The 13,033-nt window shown below is 38.7% G+C and overlaps 1 protein-coding gene across 1 annotated transcript in view; it reads right to left on the bottom strand.

The window, feature by feature from the left end:
- Window positions 1-13,033, bottom strand: part of LOC128230622 (probable E3 ubiquitin-protein ligase HECTD4) — a 52,507-nt gene that overhangs the window by 26,624 nt on the left and 12,850 nt on the right. The window contains exons 17-30 of the mRNA XM_052943059.1: window positions 12,384-12,605; window positions 11,719-11,822; window positions 11,109-11,313; window positions 6,696-6,815; window positions 5,583-5,687; window positions 3,477-3,640; window positions 2,996-3,190; window positions 2,366-2,552; window positions 2,065-2,169; window positions 1,804-1,892; window positions 1,429-1,613; window positions 1,054-1,180; window positions 604-742; window positions 208-374 (exon numbers count right to left, since the gene is read on the bottom strand). Coding sequence (XP_052799019.1) covers window positions 208-374; window positions 604-742; window positions 1,054-1,180; window positions 1,429-1,613; window positions 1,804-1,892; window positions 2,065-2,169; window positions 2,366-2,552; window positions 2,996-3,190; window positions 3,477-3,640; window positions 5,583-5,687; window positions 6,696-6,815; window positions 11,109-11,313; window positions 11,719-11,822; window positions 12,384-12,605 — 2,114 coding nt within the window. The remainder of the gene's footprint in view (window positions 1-207; window positions 375-603; window positions 743-1,053; window positions 1,181-1,428; window positions 1,614-1,803; window positions 1,893-2,064; window positions 2,170-2,365; window positions 2,553-2,995; window positions 3,191-3,476; window positions 3,641-5,582; window positions 5,688-6,695; window positions 6,816-11,108; window positions 11,314-11,718; window positions 11,823-12,383; window positions 12,606-13,033) is intronic.

Raw genomic sequence — 13,033 nt, 5'->3', positions numbered from 1 at the left:
CCAGAGGTACAAATATATGGAGAAAAAAATAGTCAAAGGTTTTAATCAAATGTTATATCAATAACCTATATTATATTACATCATGCACTTAAAGGATCATTGAACAGTTTTTTGTTTTTTTAAAACACATTTTAAGTTATAGCACTTCAAAAGGCATGGGATATGTACAAAATCTCTTGAACACAACATTTAAATCATTCTCCCCACCTTGGTCCATGTCGGAGTACAGATGTGACGGCGGCCACCAGGTGAGTTGCTCCACCCACCCTGGAGGCAGCAGACAACAGTTCCTTCATGTGGATGAGGGCCTGCTTCCGTGTATTCCCACGCCACCAGCGTAGCTTAGCTGTGTGCAGGAAGGCTGCTGAGGAGACCTGAAAATTTGGAAATATATTTAATCATACCAAACTTTATGTAAAAAACATGTCAGAATGATAATAAAAAAAATAAATACCAACAAGGTGTTCTTCATGTGCACTCCTTTAATATTATTGAACTACTCCTCACAAAACATGTCACACTTTTATATTGATTAGTTGTTTGTAGAAAATACTAAAACAGAGAAAGTCTTACCTCTATTCAACTGTATTGCTAAATACTTACCGCCTTTTCTGGGTCAGACCCTATAAAGCTGAAGAGCTGACCAATGAGGATAACATGTGGGGGAAGGCCCTTTCCATCATTCTCCTCTACCAAGTCTTGTAACAGGCTCATAGGGCCCGCCTTCTGCTTCGGTCTGCGTCTGACAGTGGGGGATAATTATGTGATAACGTCAATAAAATGTTGGCTTGAACAATGCACAACAAATAACATAAAACTTGAATCTGTTTTCCTGAACAAGATATAATATAATTCTTGAGCAAGTGATTCATTATCATATTAACCTAATTACAAATTAATGAACAATCATTTGAATACGCATTAAGAATACCACTGGAAGCTTTCGACATTGAATTAGGCATATCAATGCAAATATATTAATGAAGTTTCAACAGACTGCAAACCAGATTCAAGTGAAACCCTTTTGATGTCATTACTAGAAAAGAAACATACCTGTGAATTTTCATGAGGTCAAGTATTGTATCATCCTGGAAACTGTCGACACCCGATGGGGCCGAGACACTCCTGGTAACCCCGGTATAGTGTACATCTGTGTCAGACTTCACCATCATATTAGAACCTGGCATTGCAATATAAGCTAGAACATTTAGTATATGGTGTTAGCATGGTTATCAATAGGAGTAAAACAAACAAAGACCAATTGACCAATGTACAACAATGTATTTCATTGTAGCATACAGCTGTCAAATTTTAATAAAAGAATTCAAGGAAGGCAGTCAAATGCTAAACAATTTAAACAAATATCGCCTCTGAATGTTCAAGCAGACTGTTAGCTCTAACCGTAACCCTAAGTATAGTAAAGTCAACCTGTCTTGATGGCCTGTATGCACTGTGAGACGGTGCGTGTGAGTGTCCCGGTGTCGGCAGGGGAGATGTTCACGTGCAGTAGCACGTCTAGACGGGCCAGAATCCCCTCCACCAGCTGTCTCGTCCGGGAAAATGGATCCCCCTCTGGACCCTCAGGCTGCATTACCTCCTCATGCAGTCGTGTTCTGAACACAGAGACACAGCACTACTTTCATAGAGGGAAACTCATGTATGTGCCAAATATATATGTTAAATTTCAGCACAGGCTTTGTGATACTAATAAATTAAACAATGATACAAATCAAACAACGCAAGGTATTTTTCAATCATTCAGTGGTATCAAATGGCCATATATACAAGGTATTTCAAACTTACCTTAGTTCCTTCACAGCATCCTCCAGTTTTGCAGGATCAACAGAGATGTCCTTCACAAAGCACAGCATTGACAATGACTTCAGTTGACTCTGGAAAGAAGAAGAATAAAAAATTCAAAGATAGACAAATTTACCCGTTTAAATTAATATAAGCTAAAGTAACAATCAACAATATAATTGTTTCAAAAATTCACCAGTTATTCATAGTAGCATACATTTTAATATATTTTTTTTTTTTAACAATAATTGAGGCAAAGCCAACCTCCTGCAGGTGGTAGTCGTGGAAGAAGGTGGGAGTGTCGAGGGTGCGGTCCTCACGTCTGTCAACCACCTCTGTATGCCAGCGCTGTTCCAGATCAGCCAGGGCCTACAGCACAAACACACGGTCAAGTATAAAGCGTGTACAAATTGGATAAGGAATAAGAAAAAAGACAGCTGTGTTAGAATGCAAATGCTGTAGCCAAAACAAAATGATCTCTTTGTTTTTACCACACTTTTCAGGGGACAAGCTGAGTCTAAAAACAATGGCTGTATGATCATTACTATGAGTGTTATAGTAATACCTGTAGTTGTCGAGTAAGGGCGTCAGTCTTCCTGCAGATCTCCTCCATGACACACTGCAGCAGCATAAACTCGTCCGTCTGGCTCTCCTTAGCTGGCGTGAAGAAACGCACAGTTTCCTCCAGTCCTAGGTGCTTAACAATCGCTGACACCACACGCTCCAGGATTACATCTGGCTTGATAGCTTCTCTAAAATGTAGTTATTTCTCTTATATACACGTCAGGTTTTATTTCTGGCCATTGATATTGCAGATATTTTGTTATGTTGACAATGACAAAAAGTATTGAGTTCCATCCAAAATTTTGACTAAAAATTTCCAATCAAATTCTACATTTTTTTTTAAGATGTCTGATTGTTTTTTTGTTTTGTTTTTTAGAAGTACTGTAGTTTTTCTTTGTTTAAGTCATAAGGGCTCACAAGTTAATGGTTTAAAAGAATGTTTCAGTTGTTACAATTTGTTGAGATATGCCTTCCATTTTATCCATATAGAATTATGCTTCGAAGTGGGTACTACCATCTCACAAAGCTACATGCCAAGTACTGTTTATTGTTTTCCCTCATAAAGGACCTAACGTAACATGACCAGTGTGAAATGTAGTCATAATAATGATTTCAATCAAATGTTCCAAACCTCATGCTTGGCCTCAGGTGTGGCGGGTGTCTGGGGGACATGCCAATCAGGTTCTTCATGATCTCACTGGGCAGCTTGATCCTGGGTATGCGGGGGCTCATGGGCGACTGGCTGGGATCTGCTGGGGTTGGGGCTTTAGATTGGAGCTTGGGTGAGCCCGGGGTTGTGCTGAATGAGCCAGACTGCCACACACACCTTGGGAATACAAATCATGTATTGAGACTAACCACATAACAGTTTATAACAGACTGGAAAAAGTAATACATTTAAAGACAGCAACCGAAAATATTCCAACAATTTAATAGAAATATTTTTTATCATTTTTATCAATGCTGTTAATGGTGAAAAAATATAAGAAAAGAAAAACCATAACTGTATTTTAATAATGGATTTTAACATAATTGTAAGACGAAACAAACCATCATGAAGCTAAGAATATGAGCTATTTTAGCCATAAAATACGATATACAGCTAATGATACCTCTGTAGGAGTTTAGACTTGAGGAGGTGTTGACAGGAGTCCTCGTCGCGTGTTTTCTCTGGCCCCTGGTACATGAGCTGCAGCATGGTACAGGCCAGCACAGATAAGCCCAGGGCTAGGTCAGCCAGGAATGGCAGACCTGTGGATATCTCCTCTGGTGTCTCCTGGAAAATAGTGAAAAAAGTATTTCACTAGAACCTACAAAGTGTATTACTCTGCATAAATGTTGACAGATTTTGCCCATAGAAAGAAATGTTATAATATATTTCATTAGAAACTCTTTGGTGATAGAATTGAACTTGAGCTATCACAGTCGTGATGAATACACCCAGATGCCGCCTGGACACAGAAATGGTTAAAGGTCAAGTGTAGGAGAGAAAAGTGAAATAAACGGCAGGAGCACAACAACTTAATCAGGTGCTGACCAACATTCCTATTAAGATTCATGAATGTAAGTGCAATACTTTTTTGGAGAAACACGCCACACAATATTTTACAGACCACTTTTTTCACAGTAATTGCAGGTGAACGACCAACATTTCTATGAAGTTTCATGACATGTGTATGTGCAAAACCTTTGCTACATGTGACAGAATATTTTTAAACCCAATTTTTTACTAAGTCAAGGGCCATAACTCTGGAAAAGACAAAGTATAATGTAATGACATAGTGTAATGTTACTGAAATGGCAGTTACTCAACAGCACATGCTGACTAAAATACCAATGAAGTTTCATGATTTTATAAACAATACTTTGGTGATTAATGAAACACCATTTTTTCAGAACTTTTTTACTGAGTCAAGGGTCATAAGTCTTGTTAGCCCAAATGAAATGTAACAAATATGGCTGGTGCACCACAGCCCTTGCTGACCAACATAATTATGCATTTTCATGTGTGTAGATAAATATTCTTTTGAGTTGCATATGACACAACATTTTTTGAGAAGAGATGTGACGACAATTTTCTACCAGAAAAACCGTTACCACATAAAACATATGTACATGTTTGCTCTACAGCCAACTTGAAGAAAGTGAGGCTTAGGCAGATATTAATTTGTTCATCTTAGTTTATGTTTTATGATTCTTTCAAAGGAAGTAATTTGCCACAAGGTCAATGCAAAAATGTGTTAAGCACTAGTGCATTTCCATTGTGAAACTGAAACCGAAAGTAAATAAACTTCCAGATAGCAAGTGTAGGATTTAAGTTCAAGGGCCCATGGAAAAGTATGTCAGACAATAGTACACACCATGAGTATAATGTTTACCAAGTATCAGAACAATAGTGGCTAACTTGTGGAAGAACGGTAGTTTTCCGACCTAAAAGTCCCATAAAGGAATAATTTAAAGTCACAGACCCTTAAACAGTTCTTTTTATTGTATGAATTTGTTGACTGTTTGACCCTTTATGTCTCTGTTGCTAAAAATATAGGTATATATTATATGCACATTTATCACCTACATTAACTTTGTTGTCTGTAGTATATTTCAATCGCCATTCACATCATGTTGTTTTATTTGTTTGTTCACAATGAATGTTTATGGCTGGTGGCCTTCATCAAATAAAGAATCACAAATAGATTGAACTCTATGACTTGGCTCATGCTCACAACTATGATGTTTGGCTGATCAGGCACAAGCACGCTTCATGGTGATCGTGTGAACAAGGTAGTTCTCTTAAAATATTTCAATAAAAAGTGTAAAATTTGAAATTTAAAGGCACATACCTCTTCTATGATAAGGTTGGGGCTTACAAAATTTATATCACCAAATATTACACATCATGGTGACATTGCGTATCAATATCAACACAATTCTGTAGAAGATCAATTCACAAACCAGTATAGTTACGGATGTAAAATTTAAAGACACTCTAAAGAAAATAGGTGGTTACTAACGAGCAATACTACGAGCCTCGTACAATCTTAAACAAATTGGCTGAAACTGACAAAAATGTGTTAGGGACTTGTACACTTCTTGCTCCACAAACATTTTGAAACAGACAGCTCGCCAGACTGACCAACCAACTGTATAATGACTCCAATACACCCCTCTTCAAACTTTGTTTGTGGGGGTTATACAGTGTGAAGCGTAAGAATAATATATACCTGAGCTCTGATGGTGACAAGGAATCCCCACATGGCTTTGTCTGGTGTGTTGTGTTCTCGACCACTCCTCATCTCAAATGACATGGTCACCGTGTCCCCTTCAACCTGCAATAGTACAGAATTTATAATTGAGGAAGCCACTATTCATTCGTTAAACTCTACCTCCATTGTCAATGGTTCTCCCAAGACTTCATGTTTTTCTCCAGATTACACGTTTCTTCCTAGACAACATGTTTCTCCTAAGACTACTTTTTTTTGCCTAGACTACACATTTCTCCCCAGACTTCACAATTTCCCAAGACTACACATTTCTCCCAATACTACACAATTCCTCAAGACTACAAGTTTCTCCTATAGACTACTCATTTCTCCAAAGACTTCTCTTTCTCCCTAGACTTCACATTTCTACTAAAACTACTGATTTCTCTCAAGACTACATGTCTCTCAAAAGACTACACATTTATCCCCATACTATTCATGTCTCCCCAGACTACTCATTTTACCCAAGACTATACCTTTCAGTAAAGACAACACATATCCCTAAGACTACACATTTCTCCCAAGACTACACATTTCTCTCAAGACTACACATTTCTCCCAGGATTACACATTTCTCCAAAGATGACATGTTTCTCCCAACACTAGACATTTTTTCCAAGACTACACATTTTTCCCCAGAGTACTCATTTTACCCAAGACTACACATTTCTTCCCAGACTACTCATTTTAACCAAGACTACACGTTTCTCCCAAGACAACACGTTTCTCCCAAGAATACACATTTCTCCTAAGACTACACATTTCTCCCCAGACTACACATTTCTTCTCAGACTACACATTTCTCTCCAGACTACACATTTCTCCCTAGACAACTGGTTCATAAATGATAAGAAGTAGCTCTTGCCATCAATAGGTATATACATAGTTATGAAAGAATAAACTACAGTTTCATGTATATAGGAACTAGTAAAAGCTTACATGTAAGTGTTTACATTTGTTGCCTTACAGCAAACCCAAATTTATTGAAATTGCCATTTTATTTTAAAAATTTTAGTACAAACATCAATAATTGCATTTGGTTTGTTTTAAAAATTAAATCAACGTTACATGTACCCTAACTAAATCTTTTGGCCATCCAGACCCGAGGACACTACGACTTCCAAAGCCAAATGTGTTCCCTCCGTACTCAGCAAGCTTCTTGGATGTGGTGTTGGCTCCAGCATAAAGTATCATCTGAAAAATAGGAGAATATCTGTTTACAATCATCTTGACAAGGGTCAACTTTTTTCAAATGGAAGTCAAGTTATTAAGGAGAACAAGTACATCTAACTACAATTTTCTACATGTTGTTCTATTTATATACAATTGTAACATAATATGAAATGCATGAAATAAAAACAAAAACCAAGATAAAAGGGCTGTCACCCATGTGTAAGAACTGCCAGGGTTGAAACTGTTTCATGAATTTATATAGAAAAGGTTTATAAGTACCATATTTGAATTTTGAATTTTATAATAATATTCGTTATGACTTTATAGGCATAACGACATTTATTTTTAGGAAATAAACCGCTCTATTTAAGTTCTGTAAGAATTGTTTAAGTAGTCGCAGTAATACACAACTTTGTAATTTTGACGCATTGTGGTCGTTTGTTTACACTTTCTGACAGTCGGAAGTGCAATTAATTTTTATAGACTGCTTTCGATTCTGGGATCGAATGTAATCAGATATCAAGATTTAAGGCTGAAATTATTAACCAGTCTGTCATAGCTCTTCCTTTCCGTTTTCGTCGTCTGTAGGATAGCATACAAAAATTTTAAATTTCGTATGATCCACCACCTTTCTTTCCCGGAAGGGGAGTCGGTAAACGATTATATAGATCCAAACCTAGCATCTGTACAATATACTGGTTTTGACGAAGCTGTTGCCATGATTCAAAGATTAGGAAAAAATTGCAAATTGTTCAAAATGGACATCAAAAATGCTTTTCGGCTAATTCCCATTAGGCAAGTCGATTTCGAACTGTTAGGCTTTAAACATAAAGAGCAATATTTCGTTGATAAGGCATTACCTTTTGGCGCTTCTATAAGTTGCAGCACCTTTGAAAGTTTTTCAACGTTAATAGAATATTGTGTTGGAAAAAAAATGTCATCAGGCGAGTTGCTGCACTATTTGGATGATTTTTTAGGGGGGGCCAAAAATGTAGAGGCTTGTGCGTCAATCATGCATATTTTTATAAATACTATGGCGGACATAAAAGTACCAATTGCGGAAGAAAAAACGGAGGGACCGACCGAAATATTAGTTTTTTCTAGGCTTAGAGCTGAATTCTAATAACATGACTGTTAAAATACCGCGAGATAAAATAGAGCAGGTCATCGAAAAGATAACTGTTGTCTTGGCTAAGCAAAAAACAACATTAAAGGCTATGCAATCTTTAATTGGCTCGTTAAATTTTTGTTGCAGAGCTATACCAATGGGTAGACCTTTCTGTCGGCGCCTAATTGACTCAATATGCGGTTTAACAAAACCGTATCATCACACAAGAGTTAATAAAGATATAAAAAACGATTTGTTGATGTGGCTCGAATTTTTTAGGTTGCATGACGGAGTTTCTATCTTTCACGACAGTTTTTGGATATCAAATGAGGATGTAGAGTTTTCCTCAGACAGTGCGGGAGGCGTAGGTTTGGGGTTTGGAATATATTTTCAAGGTGAATGGTGCAGTGCAAAATGGCCCGACTTCTGGCATAACTCAGGTTTGACTAGGGACATCACGTTACTCGAGTTATTCCCTATATTAGTTGCGTTCTTTATTTGGGAGGATAGGTTCACAAACAAAAAAATAAAGTTTAATTGCGATAATGCAGCGGTGGTTCAGATTATGAATAAACTTTCGTCTAAAAACCCCAATGTCATGCGCTTGGTTAGACTTCTAACCCTAAAATGCCTCAGATTAAATGCAGTGATAAAGGGACAACATGTTAGCGGGAAAAGTAACTTAATTTGCGATGCATTGTCTCGTTTTCAGTACGAGAAGTTCAGACTATTGGCCCCAAATGCAGAACGCGAACCGCGACAGGTACCCAGCCTTCTTTGGAAAATATTCAACATCGAGCTGGAAAACTTCTTGCGGCCAGAATAGCTCAGAATACACAATTGGCGTATGCTACTGGCCTGAACGCGTTCAAAATGTTTCGTGAAAAGTATATGATCGATCGAGATTGGCCAGCTAACGAACAACACATAGTTTTGTTCATTGCGTATAGTTTTGAAATAGGTCGCGCAGCGAGCACTATCGCAACATACATAGCAGCAATTAATTACTTTCATAAACTTCATGGATGGTTTGATTTTCAAAAGTCATTCATTATACAAAAAATGTTAGAAGGTTTTCGACGAGGTAGGCCATCAAAAGACAACCGCGCCCCCCTGACGAAAAACATCTTAAGGGAGGTATGTTCTGTACTAACAGAAGTTTGTTATACGTAATACAAGGCGAGTCTGTTTCACACAATGTTTACATTAGCATATTTTGGCCTTTTTCGCGTCAGTGAGTTAGTTTCGAGTAATTCCACGAGTAACCCGACATTGTTAACGGATGATTGCAAAATCAATTTGAAAAGTATTTCAATCACGTTAAAAACACACAAAACAAGTCAAAAAACGACTCCATTGACATTAAAGCTCCCAGCAGAAGCGGAAAAAACAATCTGCCCTGTTTTGGCGATGCGTGAATATTGTAAAACACGCGCTTTATCTAAGGGCCCTTTGTTCTGCCACAATAACGGGAGGGCGGTTACCAGGCAGCAAGTGGCAAGTGTTCTTTCTAAGTGCATTCAAAAAACTGCGTATGCGAGAGGCCATTACAGAACGCACAGTTTTAGAATAGGCCGGGCTACCAATTTGGCTTCATTGGGTATGTCAAATGAGCAAATTATGCAACTGGGCCGCTGGCGTTCGAATTGCTACAAGCGCTACATAAGACTGTAGCCAGTGAAGGCAGGATTTTACAGTATTTTTTAAACCGAAGAAAAATATATAGTTTATGTGTCTACAACATCTAGGTCTATCATAGGGCTGCTATTTACCACTTTTCAGACATCTGGATAGTTGGGGATTCCCTACCATATTGGGGTGGCGTCCGGGCGAGGGACACGGGGAAAGTGAACCTACGCACTTCATGCAAGTTAGGATGGTACGGGGTAAGGGGCCTTGGGTGGCACGGGCTGCCCCGTGCCATCGAAACTAAGGTATTGTTTCAAAGTCCACCAAGGGCTGTTTTTATTCACCTCGGTGGTAATGATCTCGTGTCAGAGTCAATTTTTAGACTCAAAAACATCATAAATAAGGAGCTCTGTTACATTAGAACCGCCTTCCCGGCCGCCACCATAGTATGGATAGATATAATTCAACGCCGCAAGTGGTTGGGTGCGAGCGATGCGAAAGCGATCGAACACAAACGGACGCGAATAAATAGATTGGGGAGGTTGATAGCTGCATCCGGGGGTCCGTCTGATGCGATTACTTGCGACCTTAAGGCAGGAGATCATTTCTTTAGAAATGACGGCGTCCATTTAAATGACTTCGGAATCGAATATTATCTCGATTACCTCAGAGACGCGATTTTAAAAATAAGTTAAAAACTTGAGCTGCTAATTATGTCGGGCGAATTTTTGGGGAAAACCAAGTTTCTGTGGTGGAAAAATTCAGCCAGCTGAGAGTAGGGCAACATTTAATCTACATGATCACTATATCAGTCAATAATCTTTTTGGTTAAATCCAATATTTTTTATGTTTGTTCCCAACTTGAAACTTGATGGCGGGGCTAAGCCCCATACCCATCGGTGAATTGGTGGTTACAGACAAACGGGCAAAAACATGTTAAGACGATAATTTACCGCAATATAATATACAAGTCCTTAGGTTGTTGCTCTTGTGTTATGGTAACACCTATGTTGCGTAACCCTGCAGGTTCTTGCGTGTTGTGTCTAGTAATTTGTGCGTTTAACCTTTAAACGCTGTGGAAACAGTTTGCTTTGCGTTTTGATTGCGTGTCAGCAGGCTCTTGCGTGTTGTGTCCAGTAATTTTTGCGTTTAACCTTTAAATGCTGTGGAAACAGTTTGCTTTGCGTTTTAATTGCGTGTCAGCAGGGTGTGTATTGCGTACAAACATTGCGTTAAGTTTAACTTTAAATATTTAGCAAAGGGGGGTAAAAATACAAATTATCTGCCCTTATCTCGGCTGGTTGTATTTTTAACAGACTGCTTGGCGCCTTAAAGCGAACCCTTGCAGTTCCGTTTTTTACGGCCGCATATGTCCACTTTTTGTTTTGAATTTTATTACAATAAGTACGTAGTACATTGATGTTATATATTGCGATGTCATCCACGATATTGTCTCTGTTTAAAAAGTTGCAACTCAATAAAATGATATGTTTAAGAGCTGGCGTTTGTTACAGTTTATTTCACTTATAAAATAATATGCATGAACTTCAATCATAAAATCAAATATCTATTCTCACCTTATCATAGTCATACTGTGAAGCACACCTGTTGTCAAACCTCAGGTAAAGGCATCGTGCCCCTGGGATGTGTATGGTCTCCTTGAACTTGTAGTTGTCCCGTACGGGGTGAATACTCTCCAAAGTCTTCCCAGAGGCCCAGGGTGCAGGAATCTTGAGCCCAGCCAAAAACCCTGCCTCCTCACCTACATCCTTTATGCCCACTCTGATGAGATAAAGACACTCATGTAGCAGCTTTTAGGATACCAGGCTGATAGGGACGAGGTGCAGATGTAGTAAAGCCTAATGTAGCAGCATTAGGGATAAAAAGCTGATAGGGGCGAGGTGCAGATGTAGTAAAGCCACATGTAGCAGCATTAGGGATAAAAAGCTGATAGGGGCGAGGTGCAGAGGCAGTAAAGAGGCTGATAGGGGCGAGGTGCAGAGGCAGTAAAGCTTCATGTAGCAGCTTTAGGGATACAAGGCCAATACGGACAATGTGCAGACGGAGCAAAGCCTCATGCAATTCAACTGCCAACACTTTGTTTACGTTACCTTAGTTTTTTCTTTAAACTCAGAACAACAAATTAAATGTTAAATTTCGACCAAAAATCAACAATTGACGTCATACCTTTCCACATTCTGGCCTATGATATCAATGATGTCAGAGTCTGGGTCCACCTCCACATCTTCCTGTAGTATGGCCTGTACCTGGCTTTTCAACAGCAGAGCAGCCTGCAGGCAACAAAGGAAAGACAAAATGTTACTATTACTTTCTTCAGATTGTATTATTAATACTTAAAACGTTACTAGTATACATGTTATAAACATGTCACAGAAACAAGAGATGTCACAGTAAGAGACAAATGTCCCCAAAGTGTCTTCCAGTTAAATGGATTATGCAATTACTAATATGCCTATCACGAAAAGCTATCATAAACTTTAAGACTATGCCAGCCCCAGAGTGTTTGATACCAAGTGTTAAGGAGTGTTGCAGTAAGAGGTAGGGACTTGGGTCTTGCAAACGACACATTATCTTTATGTAATGAACACATGTGCTAAGTTATTCTTAAATCCCTCCCAAGATGACAAAGTTAAAGCTTGGACACGGTACGGACACTGGACGGACAAACTTACACACTCACACTGAGCAATTTTAATATGCCCACCTTTGGGGGAATTAAACAATAAAAAAAATGTTACTTTTTAATTGGAATTCTATTAAAATTGCTGCTTCTGGGAGACAAACTCTCTAAATCTAATAAAACACATGCTATAACATGCCATAACTGTTACCTGGCTAGAGAGGACCACCAGCTCGACCAGCGTGGGCATGAGCGTGTCAGCAAGGCCGAGACACTGCAGGTTGGTATGTGTGAAGGACGTTACAAGGCCGGGTACCATATGGCCCAGCAGCGTTGCCTTGGCGAGCCGCTCTAGGCCCTGAAGTCGCCCCTCCAGGTCCTCAACGCCATGCTGGATCACACCCTGGCAGCATGTCAACAGAGTCTGCAACACCTGTACAGAGAGGAGAAGGTATAAAAACTCAGTGCTAATACAGCTTGTTTGTAAGGTTAACAGGTCACTTAGAACAAGGTTTGAAAATCTGATAATATTTACTATAAAAACTTTTAATAGACAAACAATAAGAAGTTGCTACAGACCAATTGGCAAACAGTTTACCGTAAATGACTGGGTATAAGACGATAGGGGGTATTAGACGCAGGGAAAAAAATCTGTGAAAAATCCGAGAAAAAAACTTTTAATCTATGTTTTTGGTTAAAAGACGCATAGAAAAAATGTCAAAATCGTCCGGCATTTTCAGCCACCATGTTTGTTGACAGTGACAAAAAAAATTTTTTTCGTGAAAATGGCGATGGTTATCTTTAAAACCATACGACTGTCGAGAATGAAAAGTTATGTTAAATGCAAAAAATATTTTGACA

Source organism: Mya arenaria, chromosome 4 (genome assembly GCF_026914265.1).
Source record: "Mya arenaria isolate MELC-2E11 chromosome 4, ASM2691426v1".
Lineage (NCBI taxonomy): Eukaryota > Metazoa > Mollusca > Bivalvia > Myida > Myidae > Mya > Mya arenaria.
This window is presented reverse-complemented; position numbering and strand designations above follow the sequence as displayed.